The sequence below is a fragment of the Haemorhous mexicanus genome, chromosome Z, assembly GCF_027477595.1.
Source record: "Haemorhous mexicanus isolate bHaeMex1 chromosome Z, bHaeMex1.pri, whole genome shotgun sequence".
Classification (NCBI taxonomy): Eukaryota; Metazoa; Chordata; class Aves; order Passeriformes; family Fringillidae; genus Haemorhous; species Haemorhous mexicanus.
The window spans coordinates 63,027,996-63,049,953 of NC_082381.1; the positions used below are offsets into that span (position 1 = coordinate 63,027,996).

At 41.7% G+C, this 21,958-nt stretch overlaps 1 protein-coding gene across 1 annotated transcript in view; it reads left to right on the forward strand.

Annotated features, from left to right (window-relative positions):
* The first annotated feature begins 13,682 nt into the window (after positions 1-13,682).
* Positions 13,683-21,958, forward strand: part of PGM5 (phosphoglucomutase 5) — a 69,170-nt gene continuing 60,894 nt past the window's right edge. The window contains exons 1-2 of the mRNA XM_059873615.1: positions 13,683-14,004; positions 20,498-20,660. Of these exons, the coding sequence (XP_059729598.1) occupies positions 13,744-14,004; positions 20,498-20,660 (424 nt within the window). The 5' untranslated portion in view covers positions 13,683-13,743. The remainder of the gene's footprint in view (positions 14,005-20,497; positions 20,661-21,958) is intronic.

The following is a 21,958-nucleotide window of genomic DNA, read 5'->3' on the forward strand; positions in this document are numbered from 1 at the left end:
CTTGCTTTGTGATTTTTGAGTGTATGCACCCATCCCAGGTACTGTTCTACCTCTAAACCTGTTGTGTAATGAAACTAGAAATACACAGGTAGCAGAGGCACAAGGTCCCATAGAGTAAGTGCTGTCTACACAAAAGCTGTGAATGCAGCGTTTAGTCACATAGTCAGCAGTTTGAAAGAGGTAGCTGAACTCTTCAATCTTATAGGCCATCACCCTGCAGTCCAGGATTTGGGGAACTGGGGACTTCACCTTTCCACTGTGTTCAGGCTGCTCTGCATGATTTGTTTTGGGGTTCTGTGACACTACCTTGAAAACCTAGTCTGAAGCTTTTATCTCTGTACTCATTACAATTTAGAATTGAACTATGCTGCCCTGTACTGTTGTGTTGTGTTAGGTTGTTCTGTTCCCCTCTCAGTTTGTATGTTGGATTGTCCTGTTTCCCCCCCCTCAGTTGCAATGGTTCAAGCCTAGTTCATTCTGCCCTCCTCCCCACTGCCTGTCATCCCTGCTGTCCTCCCAGCCTTATGAATCTTTCCTTTGATCCCTCTCTGGTGCCCTGTCTGTCACTTGGCACTCCCTCCCTTCCCTCTAGAAACTTCTAGCTGGAGCGTCGAGTGATTGGATCAGGAACCAGGACCCCTCCCTCGATGTATTCCCGTTGGTCTGTCCCTAATGTCAATCCCTGCATCCCACTCCCCTCTGGTTTCCCATTCGTCCAGAGGTAGTTTCCTCCCCTGTTTCTCCTGCCCCCTTAAAAACTGCTGCATTTCTGGGGTCGGGGCTGCCACTGGGAAAATTTATTAGAGCCATAAAAGCCTGATTATACCCTCGGCTGGAGTCAGCTCTCTTTCTTTCTGTTGGCTGTTGCTGCGAGCCCCGTCCGATGCAGGGAGCTGCCTTCACAATAGCGTGGGGCTGTATCCCTGGGCGCTGTCTCGGGTGAGACCCGAGAGTGCTTCTGCTGCAAGGAGTGTGCTGGTTGCTTGCCGGGCGAAAGGGGGAGGACAAGCTTCCCCCCCTCAGCTTGCTGCTTCACTGTACATTCTCCAGAACTCTTTGTTCACCCCTCTTAGCTTTAGAGGGATATTTTGACTACAGCTGTGTGAAAGCAAAATGAGTCAATGCAGGAAGATAATGTAGAATTAAAAATGTTGGCAAACGAAATTCTAGGATGTGCAGTTCTGAAGGATGGACTTTTAGCCATAGTGCTTGCTGTGGATGCTTGGTGATGTGTCTGAGTAAGCAGAAACTTGTTTTCACTACTAGGAGTGTGTTACTTGTCCCACACCTAACATTAAAAAGAAAAGAAAGAGAGCCATTCCCTCAGTCTCTCCTTCAGGCAGTATCAGCAGTCTTACATTTTTTCACTTTGCTTCTACTGCAATATATGAGTTCAGAATTTGTTTTCAAAAGAGCTGAGGATGAAGACATTAATCTTTCACTGCCCAGAGCTCTTTAAATTGATTAAAATACTTAAATAATGCATCTTAGCTAAGGTAGAACTCTTTACTCTCCCAGTAGATACATCAGCAGGCATGACTTCATTCCTCACCTTAGAAGTGGCTTTAGATAGCTTGAAGTAGTTTTCAGGACTTATTTTTTTCTCTAAAGCAAGGTATAAAGAGAGAACAATCTGCTTACACAATACTGCTTTTTGTTTAACAGACATTGGTGGCATTTGAGTGAACTGGTATAGCTGAGTGATACTGTTCACCATAGCAGTTAGAATTCTTCATTTTTAAAACTGGTATATGTTCTTACACTGTCTTGGACTTCATAAATGACACACAGTCCTGCATGAAAATTTGTCAAATGCTTGCCATCACTGTTATTCATTGAGTAATAAGATCGCATAAATTTAAATTTGTTGATAGTACATTTATAATTTTTGGTGCTTTTGCTTCCATTTGTCACAGGAAAAGTGATCAAAATATGTCTTATAAAGGCCTCATGTAACAGAGGAACTGTTTTCTTTAAAGCAATTAATCTCTGAAATGTTGCTAACTTTCAATTTGAAAAAAAGTTCAGAGACCTAATAAAAAGAGCTTCAACCACAAGTCATAAGGGAAAAAGACATGGGTGACTTAGAGTCATTTTTTGGATGCTTATTTTTTAATATTTGTTCACCCACCACACACTCCACCACACTCTAAAATTTCCATGATGCTTGCCAATATACTGGGGGTTTTGTTGCTGTAGAGGGGCATTTCTGCAGCTGGAAGTATAAGCTGTGCACTCTGTATAGCTCATGTTGGTACCACTTACCCTTTCTTGCTAGGACTTTCCCTGCACTGTTTGCAGTGCTAATGTCAGAGAAGCTCTAGTCAGTATGCACATCTTACCTCTGCTTGTCTTCTGTAAGCTGCCTGCATATTTCTAGGCACCCCCTGGGATGGAGAGCAAGCAGCTCCTTAGCAGGGGTGGAGTTTGTACTTCTCTTGATGGCTGTCAGGATACCCCAGTGCTTTGTCCTGTCTTCTGTTCACGCCTAATGACACTGGAAAAATGCCAAGCACCTCTTCCTTATTTCCATCTCCCAAGAAGACCACTGGTTACATTTCTTGGATATTTATTTAACCAATATTTTCTCATCTGTTCTTACATGCCCAGGCTGGGGGGTTCTGTCTTGTCTTTGCATCATGCCAGAACCAAAAGAGGAGGAAAGATAACGACAGCTCTGTAAAGCTGTGTAATTACTGAAATATTTGTGTTACTGGGAGATATGTCAAGGATGGCCTTCTCCAAGGAGCTACAGTTGGGCTGAAGTGAAGTTGTGTGGGAGGGTGAAAGGGACAGGCAGACACCACTCAGCCCTGTCTTGTGGTGTGGATGGTGGGGCAGCTAGGGGATGCTCAGATTGGGGTGAGGAGAGATCTGGTGAAGACAAGTATTAGCAGTTCTTCCTGTGCAGGTTTCAAGAAGGGCACAGCCACACCTGAAGAAATGATGGCCATCTAGACCTGGCCTTACTTCCCAGTCAGATAGCTCACACTAATGATGCTTCAGTCTCTCCACCAAGAGCCACAAACCTCTAGGTAGGAAGTGATCTTGTCAACAAACACCACAAATTTTGTTCCCTAGCAGAGGCTGAGGAGTTTCTGTCCTAGAGGCCAATTGCAATGATTTGTTCACTTGTGTGCCTTCATGAATATCAAACATCTACAGAAATAGACTTAACAAAGCAGCATTTTCCCCCACAGTATACTTTCTATATGTTTTTAGGAGCTCCGTTAAACTTAAAACTAGCAAAAATTATATCCTTACACTCTTGTGCCATTTGTTTATATCACCTGTTAGGTTTAATCTTCAGGAATTACCTGGGAAGATGAATGGATGATCATGGTTTAATTTATTATGCCTTTTAAAATTTAGGCAGTTCTGAATTTGGTAGTATTTTACTAGATTCTTACTTTTTAATCCTTTTGTATAACCTCCCACCTGCTGGAGCATGGAACATGTTGTCCATATTCCATTCCAACTCCTGTAGGCAGGATGTGATCAGAGGGGACGGGATGGATAGGGTTGGGTTCCCAGCCACCTGCTGTCCTCGTGAGCCACGCTGTCTCTCTAGTGCTGTCATCAGCCCAGCTGCCCTGTAGAGCTTACAGCAACAGCATCTGCCTCTCCTTGTGGGGCATTTCCTCTGCTACCAGGAACATTGGCCCAAACAGTTCCATTTTTCATTACTTCTCAGTCCACATGAGCAACCATGATTTGCTCATCCTGCACTGCTCTACAGCTTCACATTGCATCCAAATTTATTATATAAATTGTACATACATTATATACACTACATACAGGTCCAGGTCTGCATGGCTTTAACTGATTGTAAGTGTATTGTTTATAGCAGTGGGATTCCAGTGCCTGTGCTGCATTTCTTATCACCCCTAAAGCCTGTACTCCTCTTGGAGACCGGCATTAGGGGTGATAAGACAACACTTGTCTCCATTTCTCAAGGCCACTGATACTGTATCAGTCATGTTTCCCTATGCTTCATCCTTACATTAAAGCCATAAATATCTCATCCTACACAGAATGGCAGTTTGTTACTACTAGCTGTAACATCCAAGGCTAAAAAAGTAAAACAAATTAGCAATTTACACCTGGCCAGTTAGAGAAGCTGTTGTCACAAATAAATTGAAGAAGTCAGAGCTTCAGGCAGGTCAGGAAAAGATTGGCCAGACCAGGTGTGGCAAACCTCAGCCCTGAGTTTTTGCACACTCAGTGAAAAGCCTGTGGCCTGTTACTGGCAGTGGCATCCTGCAGGATGACAAGGCTATGTTCCCATCCCAATGCCCTACACATAGTCCTTTGCTCTTCCAGCTATGTGTGTGCAGGCAAAGGGAACAAAGAGGAAATCTGAGTCTGGCTATGGCCAGCAGCTTCACAGAGACACACCGGCTCAAGGCATCAGGGCACCTTGGCCTCTGTCCTGCACACACCAACATCCACAGAAATTATCAGAAAAGAATGAAGCTATAACAGATCAAGTGTCAAGCAGTCTAGGATGTGTATTGCCCATCAAGAAATGAGTAAAGCACTTGTAACTTGCATTTATTTTAAAATATTGGTCTAAATTGTGGTTTCATTGCAGTGCTTCCAGTCTTTGAGCAGAATGGACTTACTGATGTTACTGTCCTCACTCAGCTAGTCTGAAATACCAACTAATTTCACATTGCTCTCTTCATAGGATTTAAATCTGTTGCGTCTCTTTCAGTTTAATAATTTCAATTGACAAGCACACCTAATTTGTTATTTGGTTTCTTTATTGCTTTTTGTGTACTGTTCTTGAAATGTTCAAGCTCCTTTTTTATCGGAATGAGCAGCTAATAGTAGTCTTATACTGTTAAAATTGGTATTTTTTATAATTTCACTTAAATTCAACAGTAAAGGCTACATTTCTCTGTCTTGACCAGTGCAGAATTTCGTATTAATTCACAAATGGCTGGTCAGAATCACAGCATTGAATCTCATCTTATAGAGAAAGTTTATTCAAAACCCCTACATAAGTACTATAACTGCCTGCTAGCAATATATAACAACACACTGCCATTCTAACGTTACAACCAGATGAAAGGGCCTGGTTGTTGTCTTAGATATCACGAGTTCTAGCATCATCATAGCACAAGGTTTTTCTATTGTCAGAGCTTCATACCTTCTCGATGTTCCTCATAGGCTGCGATGTTCCTCATAGGCTGCGATGTTCCTCACAGGCTGCGATGTTCCTCACAGGCTGCGATGTTCCTCACAGGCTGCTCCTCTACGCACCGACTTTTCCAGGTCCTTGCAGTAGTAATCTGACTCCCTACACTCCTCTTTCCTTACTTATATATCACTAGTTCTTATTGATTACAGGTGTAGCCTGTCAAGATCAGGCCTGCCTCCAGTCTTCAGCAACTGGTCCAGCTGCAACTCATTGGGGGACAAGATCACCCTCTACACCTGGTTGTTGTAAACTGATTATGGCTACTAGCAATGTACTGGGGGCTACCTGATCAAAGGCTTGACATTCCTATGACATAGAAGCTGTACTTTCCAGCAGGTTTCAAGCATAACCATAGACTCACAGAATCATAAAATAGTTTGGTTCAGATAGGATCTTTAAAGGTTATCTAGTCAAACCCCTGCACTGAGCAGGAACATCTTCAACTAGATTGGTTTGCTAATAAATCACAGCGTGAATAAACAAAACTTTTAAAATCATAGTGTTTTTATTTGCTTCTTGGTAAATGTTCTGCTACTTGTTTCTGAAAACATGCCTGTGGGATCAGCGTCTCTCTTAGAGGAATTGGAGGAAGGTGAGTAAAAATGAAAACTGACACAGTTGCTGGAGTTCTGGTTTGCAAATAGGAATATCAGAAAGTTGTATCTCAGAGGACAACTCAAAGTTAAGACTATAAAGCAGCATATTACTTGAGCTGAAATAAATAATTTACTATCCAATAAGTAAGAAAATTTTACTCGGTGAAGAAATCTGCTGTTGTTTCCAGGGGAAACCGAATTTGTTCCAAAAGAGGATTTATTTCAGCTGCTCCATTTTTTTGTTTTTCCCTTCTAGTAGCCGATCTACTCACAGGAAGAAGTTACATTAAACAAGTATTTGGTGTCATCTAGCGGTAGCATTTGTTTCAGCAACTTTGTCAGCTGTTCAACGATGCAAATGCAGTCTTCTAAGAAATTCTTTCTGATTTTGGTCTTATGCTTTTTTCTAGTTAATAAAGGAGAGAGATTATGGAAAGTAAAAATCTGTATCCCTATAGACTGATGGTTCACTCTAAAATCAGAGTGAGATTCCCCTCCCACCCCTGCAAATTCTTTCCTCTTTCTTCTAAAAGAGAATACTGACTTCATGGTTTTGATGGAGGACTTTGCTGACACAGTTGCAAGACTGAATTATTATATCAAAAGTGCCTGAAAAGGTAAGTTTTAGATTTCCTGCCCCACTACTATAGAAAGAGGGATTACTTTAATCATATTCTTCAAAAAAAGAGTGGTTAGAGTGCAAAGTATCGCGTTCACTAAATTTTTAATTTGGTGGGGATTTTCTTTTTACCTCCCCCCATCCCTCAGGTATTTCCTGATTCTACAGGATGGACAGTGTTGCTGATTAATTATATAGCCATGGAAGTGTCTGGATGGGAGTTGGCATCACTGACATAATCTGGTCCAAAGTAAAACCTGACAGGCAAAGGTCAACAAGAGCAAGTCAAACCAGCACTCTCAGTTAAATAGGTAGGTAGAAATAGCCCTTCCCTCCTGTGCAAGAGGAGCATCCTGGGGAGAAAGAACTGGTAATTCTAGAGTAACTAAGCATATTACTTCTCTAAAAGCACTGTGGTCTAAATAAGACAGACTTGTTCAAAAGAGTTCAATGACAGAATAAATTTTGCAGTAGTAGGCTGCAGAACCAGATGAAAGGTCAGGCAAAACCAAGAATGGAGGACACATGAAAAGAGAAAGGTAGTTTGTCTGACAACAGTTTTCCAAATTACATATGTACTAATGGGTATCCCTGACTAAACACCCTTCGGGGCATGCAGGTTGTGGGAAGTGAGAGCAACTCTTTAGAGATGAGCCAAAAGGTTTGGTAGGTTACAAAAGAGAAAAATAAATCAGACTGGCTGCAGACAGAGCTCTGCAGAGGCTGAGAGAACAGACATGCCCACAGAAGGAGGCGCTGCTCCACCACTTTCCACACCTCACGGCGGCGCCTGCAGTCACCCAGGGTCCTCAGCTGCAAGTCGGGATTTGGATCCAAATTTCTTGAGGTGAAATTACACCTTTGACTCGTTTTCTATGATTCTTCCCTGGACCTTAGTGAAAGGTTTCTTCCAGACTTTTTATAAGAACAGTTTTAAAGAACTGTTCCCTTGCTTGTCTAATCTTCCAGCAGAAACAATCAGAGTGACTTGAATATGGAAAGGTTGTTTAGCAGAGAGGTTGTTGCTGTGAGAAATTTTCTTCCTTTCATCAGCCATTGTTAGAAGATAAAACAAGTTCCCTGGCAGAATTAATTTGTCAGGTAGAATTTAAACTATGTATGCTGAAAAATTACTTGACCCTTTACATGAGAAAGAGAAGAATTCTTAAAAGGAGAAAAAAATCTCAAGTGCTTTGTCCAATAGTATCCCCCTAAATGGCAGTCAGATACAGCTGGCATGGTGAAGTTAACTATTTTTCAGTAGGTGCAAAAAAACCTCAAAGCAAATGGTGAAGCAACTACTTATCATGATAAGTAGTTATTAAAGAATCACTGGAATTCTGTCTGGGTCTCTTCCTTAAAACAGGGCTTTTTAATCCTTAGGTGTCAAAGTGCTTTCTAAAATGCCAGTGAATTTGTTTCTTGAACTGAGACTTAAACATATTGTGCCTTTCCCAAAAACTCAGAAGTAATGCTGCTATTAAAATCCTCCTTCATTTGAAGTAGCTGTTTTCCTATGCTGCTTTATTCTTCATTTTTCTTGTTTGTTTGCTTGTGTTTCTGTGTTTGTGTTCCTGAGCAGTTTAAGCTTTGAGTTCTTGTCAGAGATGCTATGACTCAAAGCAGAGTGATGGTATTTTGCTTTTATCTCCTTGCTGTATTGTTGTAGAAGGCAAACACATAAAAGGCAAGGAATCCCTGTATCAATCATTATGTTGACTGTGTATCTTCCTTCAGATATGTTGTTGAAGAGGTGTTGTGAGAACATTTCTTTCTGTGTGTTTTTAATCTCTTCATGTGCTTTGACTTAATGTTAAAAATCATGGGCTTTTAAAATGGATGAAAAATAGATCTCTGCTATCAATTCGGTTTCTCTTTCATGTACTAATCTATTAGTACAGCAAGAAAAACAGCAGTATTTCTGCAACCTTTACTACTTGGCATCCATGGGCTAGGAGATAGATAGGCAGGATAAATTTGAGAATACATGTCCCATTTCTGTGTTATCACTGCCCAGCTCCCAGCATCAAACCATTGTGTCTCAGCTGAGGTTTTCAGTTTACTCAGTAATTCCACTGCTGAGAAGGAGGGAGATTCACAGAGTACGTGCTTACTTGTAAGGAGGGGACTTTAGACTGAAGTAATTTGTTTGCTGGGAAGCCACAGTAGGCTTCAAGCTCAAGTAGGTGATGATGTGAAAGAGGCCATTTTGTTGGCAGTGTCTGTAAGATGCAGAACATTGTAGAACATTGTGTCATCTGGGGATTACAGCCTGGAGGGTCTTGTTGTATGTCACTCATTGGATGCAGTGGCAGTAGCTATTTCTTGCACCTCTGAAAAACAGACTGGGAATCAGCAAGTCTGCAGCAGTAGGAACAGTTTGGAAGTTGTGTTTTATTCTTTGTGTATCATGTGCTGGAGTGACCATCATATGGATAAATTTTCCACTCTTAACTGGTGACATAATTGGTAAATAACCATAAATGGAAGTGTAAGGCTTCCACAGTGTCTATGAAAAAAGTTCCTGCTAAATCAGGCCTTGACAACACAGTGCTTACTTAGGCAGTACAAACAGCTTGTTAAACAGAACATATCTATCTCTGTCACACAGTCTAGCAAGATTGTGGTGACTGCACACTTAATTTTACATAAAATAAGATTACCTAACCTATTTTCAGTTTGAGAGAGAGTATCACTCACTTGAGAGTGGGCAAAACTATTTGAATAAACTTTCTGCATCCTTTGGACTTTTTGGAGGATGTTCCTTTTATAAGGGTTACTTTCTCTGTTAGGTTAATGACTGATGATTCTTCTGGTTCCTTCTCTCAATCCTTTTCTTCCTTCCTGTTTCTCCTGATTAGATGGATAATAACAGGCAATTTTATAAGTCAGACCTGACTTACACAACAATCACAAGTTGCTGGCATAGTAGTAAATCAGTTATCAGTTACAAGAAATATGTTTTCAGGGAATTTTTCCTGTTTGGGCTTTGTAAATCAGTTCACATGTAAGTTTGTGCAAAAATGTTCCTTAAAACAATCACCCTGTTTCACAGTAATTACAGACTTGCAGCTGTAGTGAAATATAGCCTTTCTGGGGATTTGGTAAAATTTCCGGAAAAGAACTTGATGGATATCCATGAGTTCATACTTACTACTTCTCAATAAAACTCTGCAACAAGGGAACTAATTTTCCTCTAAGAATAAAATACATTTTTTTCTGCCTTTTCTAACATAATAGAAATGCTCGCATGGAAAAGCTTTAATTTGTGAACTGACAGACAAGACAGATAAAGTCAGTCAAAATATCCACCAATTTTTCAATTTTAATTTATCTTTTAATTTCTTTTAATTTCTAAGTAATTTACATTTTGAAACAAAATCATTGCAAGTTTAAGAAAAAAATTAGAAAATGCCCATTTGGAAGCACTGGGGTTTAAAAGTTTTGTTCTTATTACATAATAATAAAAATAAAAAGATAAAATTTTATTTATAAAAAAACCCAATATATTAATTGAATTGCAATTTTTGGAGTGGTTTAAATAAACTGACATAGTATTTTTAGAACTTTTTTGTTTCAATAGCTCAAGTTAGCAACTTACAGTAACTGCATGCAATTCCTCATATGATAACTGCACTATAAGAGGAACGGGAGGATCCAGCTAAGTGGAGGTTGAGAATTTGAACTTCAAAACACGGCACCATGGGGAATGGCTGAAATAATTTTGAGTATCCACATTTCTATCTGCAACACATATTGCATAAAACAACTGTAAAAATGTGTTTCCATCTACAACTAAGTTATTATACTAGTGGTGAACTGTGAACTTAGAGGCAAAACTTGCTTGGTTAATGGCACTGGTTCAATTCCCCTGCAACATTTGCAAGCTGATAAAAATATTTTTCCTTAACATAAAGGAAGTGTCATGTCCAGGGCAATTTCCTGTACGTTGGCATCAAATCAGAACTGCGCTGGGCTTCCATAATCTACCTTCAAGAAAATCCATTAGTATTTTCTCCATCTTGCAGAGGAGATGCTTCAGGTCACCAAGTCAACTGAATCAGAAGTAATTGTGTGGCTATAAAGGGCTTCTGTTGCAATGGGATGGACTTCTTTCCTTCAAGTCCACACAGGCAACAACCCAATTCCCAGCTCAGTTCATGAAAAAAATGGACCTAAAGGGACAGAGACACTAGTACAATGCTGGTAAAAAAAGATGGGCAAACACAATAATACAGCTCTTAAAGTAATTAACACTGCCATGCTGTCACAAGACAAATGAGTTATGGTAAGCATTTTAAGGCTCAGGAGTTTAAAAGCTTTAAGAATCAAGTAAGAACCCAAGTACAGGGTGAAAATGTTCCTGAACTAGATTGCATATGTCAAACCAAATTTCTAAAATTGGCATACAGAAAGCTAATTGTTGTAGTTGGAAACTGAACAAATTTAACTGTCACTCCTGTCACTCCATTAATCTGGTTTCTATTTTACCAATCTTTAAAAAACTCACTCACAAAACAGTTTGGTAATACTAAGAAAACATTAAACTGTTGTTTCCCAAGGAGACATTCCAGACTTTTAATATCACCCCAAATTGATAACTATTCATTTTTTGAAGATACACAGCAGTAATCAGTTAATGCACTGCAGCACTGGCCATTTACAGAGATCCCCACTTCTCAATGACATCTGCTGAGAACAGGACTGCATTGCTATAAAACAGAAATTGAAGCACTTGCCCATGGATAAATGTATCCACATAATGCTAATCTGGGTGCTGGAGGATTGAAGAATTTTTTGCCTTAAAAAAAAAGAAAGGCAAAAATTTGTTCCTTTTCTTCAGCTTTTGTACTAAAATGTTCAGGCTCTCTGTATTAACTTCCTCATCCTTTTCACTTCTCCTGTGGAGGCTAGCATTTTATTTTTTTAAAACAAAACCTGAGGTCTCCCTGAAATAGCATGACTTTACAACACAGTTTTGCAAAGTATTACAAGAATCCTAATGAAAGAGAGGTTACATAAACTTTTGGATGGACTTACCTAAAACAGAACTTGAGTTTGAACTAAAAATCTTACAGTACTCAGTACAACCCATTACATTTCTGGTAATGCCTTTGTCAAGGCAATGCTTGAAAAGACTGTAAAATACACTTTTTCATTACTGTACATAAATTACATAGGTGGAGACAAGCAATTCTGGAAATTGGTCATTGATTGTCCTTCTTAAAATATACATTCTGAGAATGTCAGTGTTTGCAGAGTTTTTAAAATTGATTCAAATTGATATATTTTTTTAAATGCTCAACACATTTCCTCTATCCATATGAAAAATGCAGTCAATTCTTTATTTCAAAGACTATCACATTTCTTCTTACTTTGGTCATGTGTTTTCCTTTATTGGGATCTTATCTGTTCTTTCTAATGCTCTCCATCTTTGCTGCTGTTTCCTTGTAGGAAACCTCTACTTGCCCTGGGAGATACCAGTTACCTGATTTTATTTCTGCTTTCACTAAGTCACACTAACACAATGTCATGATTTCATTGCTGGCAGTGCACAAATTATTTAAGATACAGCTACCTCATTTAAATTGTGCTTTGTTTATATCAGGGATATGAGAACTGGCGTTTCCACAGGGCAGATATTTCCCTTTTGCTGTTTAAAATGCATTCTGAATCAGTATAGGAATCATGACTACAGGCCAGGAGACCTAACAGAAGAAAGGAGATTACTGTCCTTCTGTATGTGCTCTGGCCCTCTGCTGCAGTATATGGCCCACTATAAAGGTATTCTGCCAACACAGCTAGAATTCTTGTATCTGCTTAAATGGATTACTTTGTTTAAACTAAACCGTTAGGCCTTGCCTGCTGTAGCATGTAGAATGTTTTACTGTGATGGCAGACGTCCCTGCCAAAGAAATGTATGCGTAGAAAATTATGTCTTAATATCTGCTATGAACCACAAAAGAGCCTGCAGAAATAGGGCTTAAAACCATGACTGAGTTCCTCTGGTTACCATTCAGCAGGTGACTCTCACCGACTCTTAATGAACTACTGAATGAACTCTCAGCCTCTGCAGAAGACAAAAACATTTTATCCCATGTTTGCCTGGCCATCTCCTGTCATTGCAGCAAACACGATGCTTTGTTGAACATAACACTCCACCGGGCTTCTGAGTGGTGTATGAGCAGACTCCTTCACAGAAACGAGAAAAATGCCTTATAAAACTGTATTTGCCTACTCAGATGCAGGTTTACATGGATTTCCTAAGCACAAGAATGACAGTGAGATTACATGACTATTTTTCCCAACTCTCCTACCAAGTGAGTTGTCCTGGGGAAAAAAAAAAAAAGAAAAAAGAAAAAAAAAAAAAAAAAAAAAAAAAAAAAAGCTGTGTGGGCCCAATGTGCAAAGAGCATTTGGATGGAAAATTTCAGCTGATGTTTGACAGTCACAGGCATCTATAAACACAGCCTTTATACTGGGAAATGTCAGGCATCTTTGCAGTTGCTAGTGCCACCAACTCTGCATTTCATTTAAGCAGAATGAACCCATGTCAATGAACTAAGCTTTACCATACATCTGTATGAAATGCCTTAGTTTAGCATAGGGAAAGGCACCTTCATGGCTGGCTTTACAGAGAGTGAGCCTGGAGAGAAAAACCAGCACAGTCAGTAAGTAAGCCCCTCTCTAAGTTTACTTACTAAACAAAAACTTTGCTTTTGAGCAATACAGTAAGGAAAAAATCTATTCTCTTTGTTCGTTCTTTAATTGCCTGCTCTCCTGTTTCCTTGCCTGGGACAGTAGCACTGCGTGGCCCCGTCGGAATCCTGCGCTACGTGTGGGTGCTGCCCTGGGCCGGAGGGTGCTGCCGCCGTGCCCAGGGTACCCGGTCCCGGCGGGGGGGCCCCGGCGCTGACAGACCGTGATCCCCCCGAGCAAGTGTGCAGCGCTGGCTCGCCCGCTCCTCGTTTCCTCCAGTTACATCCCTGGCAGGAGCCCGCGGCTCTCGGCTTCGCTTTCCAGGGTTATTTTTGGCCGGGACCGCCGCATGCTGATGGCAACGAGCCGGCGAGCCCCGGGCGCCTTGCCGGGCAGCGAGGCGCCGGCGGGGCCCCCGGCGGGGCGGGCGGGGAAGGGGCGGTGCGCACCCCACGCCCGCCTCGGCTCCCCCGCGACGCCGGGCGCCGGCCGGGGGCCGCCGGGGGCCGAGCGAGCGCGGCCCCGCCCGGGGAACGCCTCTGGGCTCCCCACCGCCGGCTCGGCAGCGTGCGCCGCGGCCGCCGCTCGCCAGCGGAGCCGCAGCCGGGCGGGCGGCAGCCGCCATGGAGCGGACCCCCATCCCCGTGCTCACCGTGCAGACGGCGCCCTACGAGGACCAGCGCCCCACGGGCGGAGGGGGCCTGCGGCGGCCCACGGCGCTCTTCGAGAGCCAGCGCAACTACCTGCCCAACTTCGTGCAGAGCCTCCTCTCCTCCGTCGACCTCCGCGACCGGCAGGGCTGCACCATGGTGGTGGGCAGCGACGGCAGGTACTTCAGCAAGACGGCCATCGAGATCGTCGTTCAGATGGCCGCGGCCAACGGGGTAAGCTGTCCCCTCTCCCTTCCCGCCGCCCCTCGGCGGCCCCTGCCCCCGCGCCCTGCCCGCGGGAAGCGCGGGGCAGAACCTTCCCAAGTGATCGCCCGGCGAGCGCTCGGGGCGCAGGCAGAGCGCGGGGGAGCCGCGTGCGGCTGGATTCCAGCCTCAGGTGGCACAGCCAGCCCCGCACCTGCCCGTCCCGGCGTCCCCCGGCGTGCCGCCGGGCCTTGGAGGGGGTGGTGGCTCCGTCGGCGTGGTGGCAACCTCTGGAGACTGCCAGCCGTGCTGTGCTGTTTCGCCCTTTATTTTAGGAGGAGGAAGGCATAGGAGCTGAAACATAGGGTCACTCTGCAGGAGAAAATGTAGCAGAGTTAAAACTAAGTGTGCGGGAAGCAAAGGTATCAAACAAGCACCTGTTGCTCAGGATATTTTAAAAACAGTTCGAGGAAAATAGTACTGTTGAAAGAAAAGGGATTCAGCATTTTACCCACAACCTTAGGAAAAGAATAGTTCCTTTCTATTGGTCACTTGCTAACAAATTATAAGACGCAGGAGGACAGCAGTGGCAGAAGCCTCTGGTCAGGTGGGATACAAATGTTCTCGGTCCAGTTTTGAAAGTAGGAAAAAACTCAGGAAGAGAACTCACGTCTTCTGCCAGAAGAAGCGAGAACTTATCTCTTCTGCACATTCATGTGGATGCGTATGTACAGAAAGCTGGAAACATCACATAATGCAGGCTTGAAGTTCCTACTTCAAAGCAGAGTTGAAACTACTATCTCTTGTTATGATGCCTAGACTGATCCTCTGGGTTTGGCAGAAGGAGTGATATAATTCTATAGGTTTTTTTCAATAGGGATTTTTTTAATTCAAAAGCTCAGTACTTTAAAGGCATTCCTTTCAAAAGATGTTTCAATTTTGAAATTAATCTCCATATGTGTTTGAATTTTCCCTGCTGATTTGCTGTCACATACAAGACCAACTAGTCTTGTATGAATGATGAGTATTTTAAATTTACTTCTAAAATATGTTCTCAACATGGTGATAATATCAAGCAGATGTTGAGTGATGCCTTAAGATTTCAGAGTATATGTTACATACTGTCTACCTAGTGCAAAATCACTGTTCATATAGGGACTTGTTAGTGGCTAGGTTTATGTGGCCCAGGGTGTGGGAGGGCTCTGTGGGGTGAAAGTGGGGACAGTGGTGAGACCAGCAGAGTGGTTCGATCAGCAGTGTTGGGGAAGGGAGCGTGCAGGGGATGAGTGCAGGGTAGAGGAAGTGGGCTGGTGTGTGGGGAGTTGCAAGGAAGGTGGGACAGGACACGGAGGAGTGCTGCTCCCTAGCCCTGTTGCCCTTGTAGCTCAGTGGAGACAGCCTTATTGATGGAATTGTACCTGTCAGCCAGGTGGGGTAAGAGCCGAGCAGCAAGAGCTGCCCTGCAGAGGCTGAGGTCCTGGCATGCTGGTAGGAGCTAGAAGAATGGGTTTCAGTGCAGGGTGGCCACAAGAACTGAGGTGTTGAAGAAATTTAGGATTTGGAGGAGCTGGAGCTTCTCATCCAAGTTATGCTGACTAATTTTTCCTGTCAGCCTGTGTCCTTCCGACTGCTTCTGTCACATTCCCCATCTTGCTTAAATATCTTTCTGACCTCAGGAGATTTCCAGTTTGAGGTGATTCTGACACCTTGCTGTAATAATGCTTTCCCCTTTCTTAGTTACTCCAAGTTTCTTAGAAACTCTGTTTCTCCCTGGTGCTTTCTGAAGCCAAACCCCAAACGTTTCTGCTCACAGTTCTGACAAATATCTGAATTCATGTATAATTCTCTTGCTAATGACACAGTCCTCAGAAATTCAGCAGCCTAGCTGGTAGGGAGCTATTGAAAGGGCTTCCCATTTCCATGTTCTAATGCTCTTTCCCCACTTTAACATCTTCACCCTGGTCACCTTCACCTCTGTTTCTCTCAAGCACAATGTAAATGCTCAAGTTTCACATTTACTTCATTAGTACTAGTTGTATGTTTTATTTTTTGGCTGTTAAAATACACCTGCTGGGAAAATACCTAAATCTCCTTGATAGCATTATTTAGTGCTGTGCTATATAAATAGGGGGAGAGGAGAAGACTCATGAGAGCAAAGATCTGTCCCTTTGGATGAGGTTAATATAACGATAAAGCATGTAGCTGGTATCACAGGGAAAGAAGTGAACTGATGTAGGCTGGATCAGATGAAACATGGGGAAGGCTTGAAAGGTGCATTGAAAATGTTCAGCTGCCCTAAATGCCAGCAGTGCTGATAAACTGAACTTTAATCTCCTTGCTGGAAGACATGTACCAAGAGCCATGGCTAGTTGTGCCGGCTGTGTACAAAAATAAAAGTGATTTTCTATTATCATCTGTAAATGGATTGCCCTTTAGAGTTGCTAGGTTCCTCTTGTTCTAACTTGGTGACTCATCCCACATTCCCCCTGTGCTAACAGCCTAGCACGGTTGGCATAGGCTCCAGTACGAGGAATGAGACGAGGTCCCCTGCTCAGCTGGCTGCCAATGCTTGGCCTGCCTTCTACTCATCCTTGGTGCTGCTGGCTCATGGCCTCCAGCTGGGGGCTGCAGGTACATGCACCACTGCTGCAGCCTGCACAGCTTTCCTGTGGTGGCAGCAGCTACAGGCTGGCCCATGCTCTGCAGCTGCCAGCAGCACCTGCGCCACCAACTCCTTCTGTTCAGAGCCGAGGGTGACCAACCAGGGTTATCCCTCAGTGGGCACACAGCAGGTATGGTAGCAAACACATTTGGGAAAAGGACTGCATGCCATGGGAAGGTGGTAGAGTATGAGGAAGGCCAGGCAGAGGTCCTGTACCATTCTGGGTTGCAACAATTAGTTTGACAAAGTGGAGGTGGTAGGAGAGTATCTGAGGGTCTATTTCCCTTTTCACCTGTGTCATGCCAGTAGTAGTGTCTGTCAACCCTAATGTCTGGAAGAACTGAGGTAGAAGGCTCCAGCAGTTGCAATACAATTCCTCTATGTATTAGATTGAAATATTCCATTAGACTGGATGGGATATCTCATTTTTGATGGAAAGTTTAGGATACATTTAAACAAGAAGCTGTTATTTATGAGTCTCAATGGCGGATCAAAAGGCAGTGCTGTTACACTGAATATGGAAAGTCGTGACAACATGCTAAACAGACTGCAGAGTATTGCTATAATGCTGCAGAAGTTTGAGATGGCAGAGAGTTGGGTTTTCTGGTTGTCTCCTATGTAATACCATGTTGGTTTTATTTTCCATGGCCTTTCATGCAAATCTTCCCTCCCTCCCTGGGTCTGTGTGATATTTATTCGCTTCTACACTGAGTGTGGTGTTCATATTCCTGTATTTTACTATAGTATCCTAAAGAAACTGGGAAAGTGCAGGAAGGCAGCCCCAAGGATGTAATATGCTTGCTTCAGGTTCTTTCAAGCATAACTGACTGAGGCATGTGAGAGATTCCTGGGAAAAATATTTAAAAAAAACATTAAGTGACTCCATGGTAATCAGCTGAATAGTCTGAAAAGGCACAGCTGCAAGTGGTAATATTGCATAAAAGTGTTCTTGTAAAGTACTTGTTAGGGTACTTTATTCTTTCAGCTGTAACTGTTTGCTAAGGATTTTTGTTTCTGCTGTTGATACTAAAAGTGCAGGGACAAAATAGAATGTGGCATAGGGACACATTATTAGAAGAGATTTTACATGCCTGTGATCTTGTAGCCATGCAAGTTTTTGAATTCCAGAGATAATCTTTCCATGCTATGAAATTGTCCAAGACTTTCAGAAGGATATTACTGGAACTTTAATTGTGACCCAGCATGTGGGTACAGTTTGGTTACTGTTTTAGCTCAGATTGTGAGAAGTCTGTGAAAACAGGTATTAATGAAATTAATTAAATAATTAAATGCTTGTTTAGCATTTGATTCAAAATGAAGAGATTCTGAGAAGAGGAGAAGACCTTGTGCATTCCAGCCAACAAAATTAAAGCAGCAAAGGAAGATGGATGGCGCATTTACACCTCTAAGGTCTGCACTGTCCTGAGGGAGTTTTGTAGAACCACTGATGGCCTTAATAAAAGGTGAAATTTTATAGTAGTCCCTGCAAATAAAATACTATTATATCATTTATGTAATTTGATTTGTAGGATCCCTAATTTAGAATACTAAATATTGCAGTATTTTTATAGTACAGAAATTAGCACCATAAATAATATTTCAAAGTAGTATAGAAATAGTAGCCTCATGACAAGTGCTTAAGGCAAATCAAATGACTCAGATTTATGTTAATGTCTGGCATCCAGAAAAATGGGAAAACTGGTTTCTGCGACATCTGCTGAATGGGAAGAAATGAAACATGGCAAAGAGATAGTCCTGGGTAATTTGTGCATTCTGAATGATACAAGTATTCTACTAATTTTTAAAAATACAGTAATGTGCTTGAGAACAAAAGCTTAAAACTCACTACCATAGATTTAGAAATACCAAAACCGTGCTTGTGATGAGCCTGCGTGCAAGTGTAAATATGTTTATACTTGAGAGCCTCCAGATAGATTCAGAGTGTTGTTTTCAAGTGTTTTGTAAAACGTTATTGCTGTCATACTCCTTTTGTTTACTCATACACAATACTGTTTTAAAAGCTGGCAACCATTTCTGACAGCTGTATTTGGAAGATTGAGTCATTGCTCTAGCTTTCTACATGCTTCATAGTTTAAAAAAAGGGAGAAACAATATTCAAAACAACAATTTCAAGGTTTTTTTAAATAATATTTTTCTTTTCACGATAATATTTTGTTTGTTTCTTAACTTATTAGCTCTCCCATTTTCTAGCAACATTCCACAGGCTTCAGAATTATCTGCAAAAGCTCTGAAAAGAGAAGCAGGTAGACAAACAATTTTTCTTTTATCAGAGCTTGAGGTAGAAATCTCAGATAGAAGAGTGCATTTTCTGCACATTTTTTAAAATTCAAAAGCAGATCCTGTGATTCTTACTGAAAGAGAAATGGCTAGACATAGTTTGTGATTGGTGAGAATTATCAAAAAAGTTTATGGTAGAAGTTGATAATTTCTTTGTAGTCCTAAATTTTGAAATTAAAATAGTTTACAAAACCAGTTTAAATAATAATCTCCTAATCCTTTGCTCTTCTGAAATTATTTGACCCCACACTTTTAAGTAACCATTAAGGTCCTCTTGCGAGTGCCCAGAGGAAGATCATCTACGTATGAAGGAACAGCTCCATATGGACAGGAGGCAGGTAGTGACACCTCCTGTGCTGTTGCTTTGCTGAGCAGACTGTGGAGCTATCAAATCTCCTTCTAAATGTGAGAATGAAGTCTGAAGTTCAATTCCCAGTCTGCTTTCAGATGGGGAGTGGGAGGCATTCAGAGTTCTGCCTTTCCCCCTGCCAACCCTGACTACTGCCCTGCCCCTTCCCAAACTACTGCTCAGTAGTGATGGTTGTCATGGGGGTTTATTTGATTTTTTAAAATATTGATGTTATTAAGAAAGTCCAGACTTTGAAAATATCCATTTAAGCTCCATGTGCAGCTTCCTCAGTTCTCATCTGTAACACTTAACCTTCCCTTCTCCCGTTGTTTTTTTGCGTCTTCCTTTGTGTTCCCCAGAAACTGGAACTCTCTTGTATTTCTTTGTAAATACATTTCTTGTTGGCTCCTAGATTATTTATGTTAAACTGAAACTGTAGTATCTGCGTAGGGGATGAAGGCATGGTTTTGAAATTAGAACCTTGCAGTGGAACTGCATATAATACCAAGCACATTGAGTCAGTGTTAAATAACACCGCCTGAAAGGTTTTTTTTTTTTTATTTCAAGAATGGTGGGAACTTCCCCTGCTCAGCTGTGCCCTGGGAAACACACCCTGTTCATTTGGAATAGCCAAGGAGTCATTGATAGCTGAAGCAGGAGCAGTGCTTTCTGTGGGGCAGGACATCCAAGGCTGTCTTGGCAATAGGAGTGTAGCTACAGGAGACAGCAGGTCCTAATGTGGACTGGTGCTTGTGATTACACTGAAAGGCTGTTCCATGAAAGGCAATTCGCTTTCTGTTCTCTTTCTATTAAAGCCCCAGCCCTGCAAATGCATCCACGGGGTCAGCCCTAAACTATACTAATATCTGAGAGGGTTTGCTGGTTTGTGGGGTTACCTGGCAAGTTTTGGTAGCAGGATGATACCCTGGTGTTATGCTTGGGAGCTTTGCAAATCCTTATCATTGCTGTGCTCTTGCTTTACTGTCACATCCAGGCCACTGGGGTTAAATGTGCCAGGTTTACAGTATTTTTTGTCAGTGCTCCGGGTTAGCATGCAACCAGCTCATGGATATTTCTCTGCAAAAGAGTATGTTCTGTACCAAGACTTTACCATTTCTATCCTGTACATATATTCCTATTGTGTGTGTGTTTATATACTAAATTTCAAAAATTTAGTACTGCTCAGAGTTCTTTGGCTTGTTTTTTCCATGTAGATTGGCAGACTGGTTATTGGACAGAACGGGATCTTATCCACACCTGCTGTTTCATGTATCATCCGAAAGATCAAAGCTGCTGGTGGAATTATCTTAACAGCTAGCCACAGTCCTGGGGGACCTGGAGGAGAATTCGGGGTCAAGTTCGAAGTTGCCAATGGAGGTATGTGTTTTTTTTTTTTTTAAAAAAAAAAAAAAAAACAACAGTGCATCATGGTATCATGGAAATGGCTTGTGAGGATAACTAGCTCTCTGTAATTATGTGGTTTTCATTTACTGTCTTAAAACTGTGAAGAATGTAGGCATCTCTTTTTCTTTAAATAATATAAGTGTATATTATGTACATGGGTCTGAAAAATAAGCATTACATGTTCATTGAAGCCCTTTGGATAGCTGTAAGATTTCAATAAGCAACTTGCCATCTGGTTTTTATAGTCATTTATGTAGGCATCCAGATTACTGTAACAATTCTAATCTTTTATAAAGATTTCTATGAGGGAGCTGTGTTTTACTCATATTTCTGTGTTGCTTGTCTTGGCATTTACTTTAAAGCGTATAATTGCTTTATATGCTTTAAAGTAAGCAGTGTAACTCATTGTCTTGTGTGGAAGAAAGCACACGAGAAACTTGTTGTGTTTACCCAGGAAGTCACTTACCCAGGTGGAGAGTCGTATCATTTTACCACTGCAATTCCACCATTGAATAAGGGAATTTTTGTGTATAGCTAAGTCTTGTTTTCCGAAATTGAGAACTAACACATTATGTTGTTACAGGTTCTAACTTATCTATGTATGTTATAGGTTCTGTATGGTTTGCATTATAGATCTGTGTGCACTTATATAACGTTGTGTGAGGTTGCTGACACCTTGTATACCTCACACATGTAGAGTGCTTTCCATCTGAAAAAAAATGATCCGAGAGTGCTTATAAAATGTTTCCTTATCCATTTTGAAGGTGGGAGAACTTGAGATGGAGTGCTTTCTCCCTTCTCTCATGTGTAATTGAAATATGTGCATGGTTAAATGCATGTGATTGTATAAACAGAATAGGCTTGAATCCCAGGGGGATTACAGGACTATGAACTTTAAAACACCACATGCATCTAAAATCTGCTTGATAAATGGGTAACAGTTGCAGCCTTTCTAGTGTGCTTTGCCTCTTTAAAGAGGCTGTTAAGCTTTATGCATGAAACGCTCCTCAAACACAGGTCACAAGGTTTAATTATTTATGTTAATCAGCAGGGCTGTAATGAAAAGTAGTTGGTTTAAGTTCAAGCTGAGAAAATGTGGGTAAAGTATAGGCAAGGTGTTTGAACTTAAAGACAGTGTTTAAGCACAGCAACAAGCTCCTAGGGAAGGTTATTGTTACTCTATATTCTTGCTCAGTCTATTTTGCAGATCCAGGTCAAGCAGAAGTGGCTTGTAGCTGTAGAAGAAAATGTAGATGACCTGTGGGATCTCC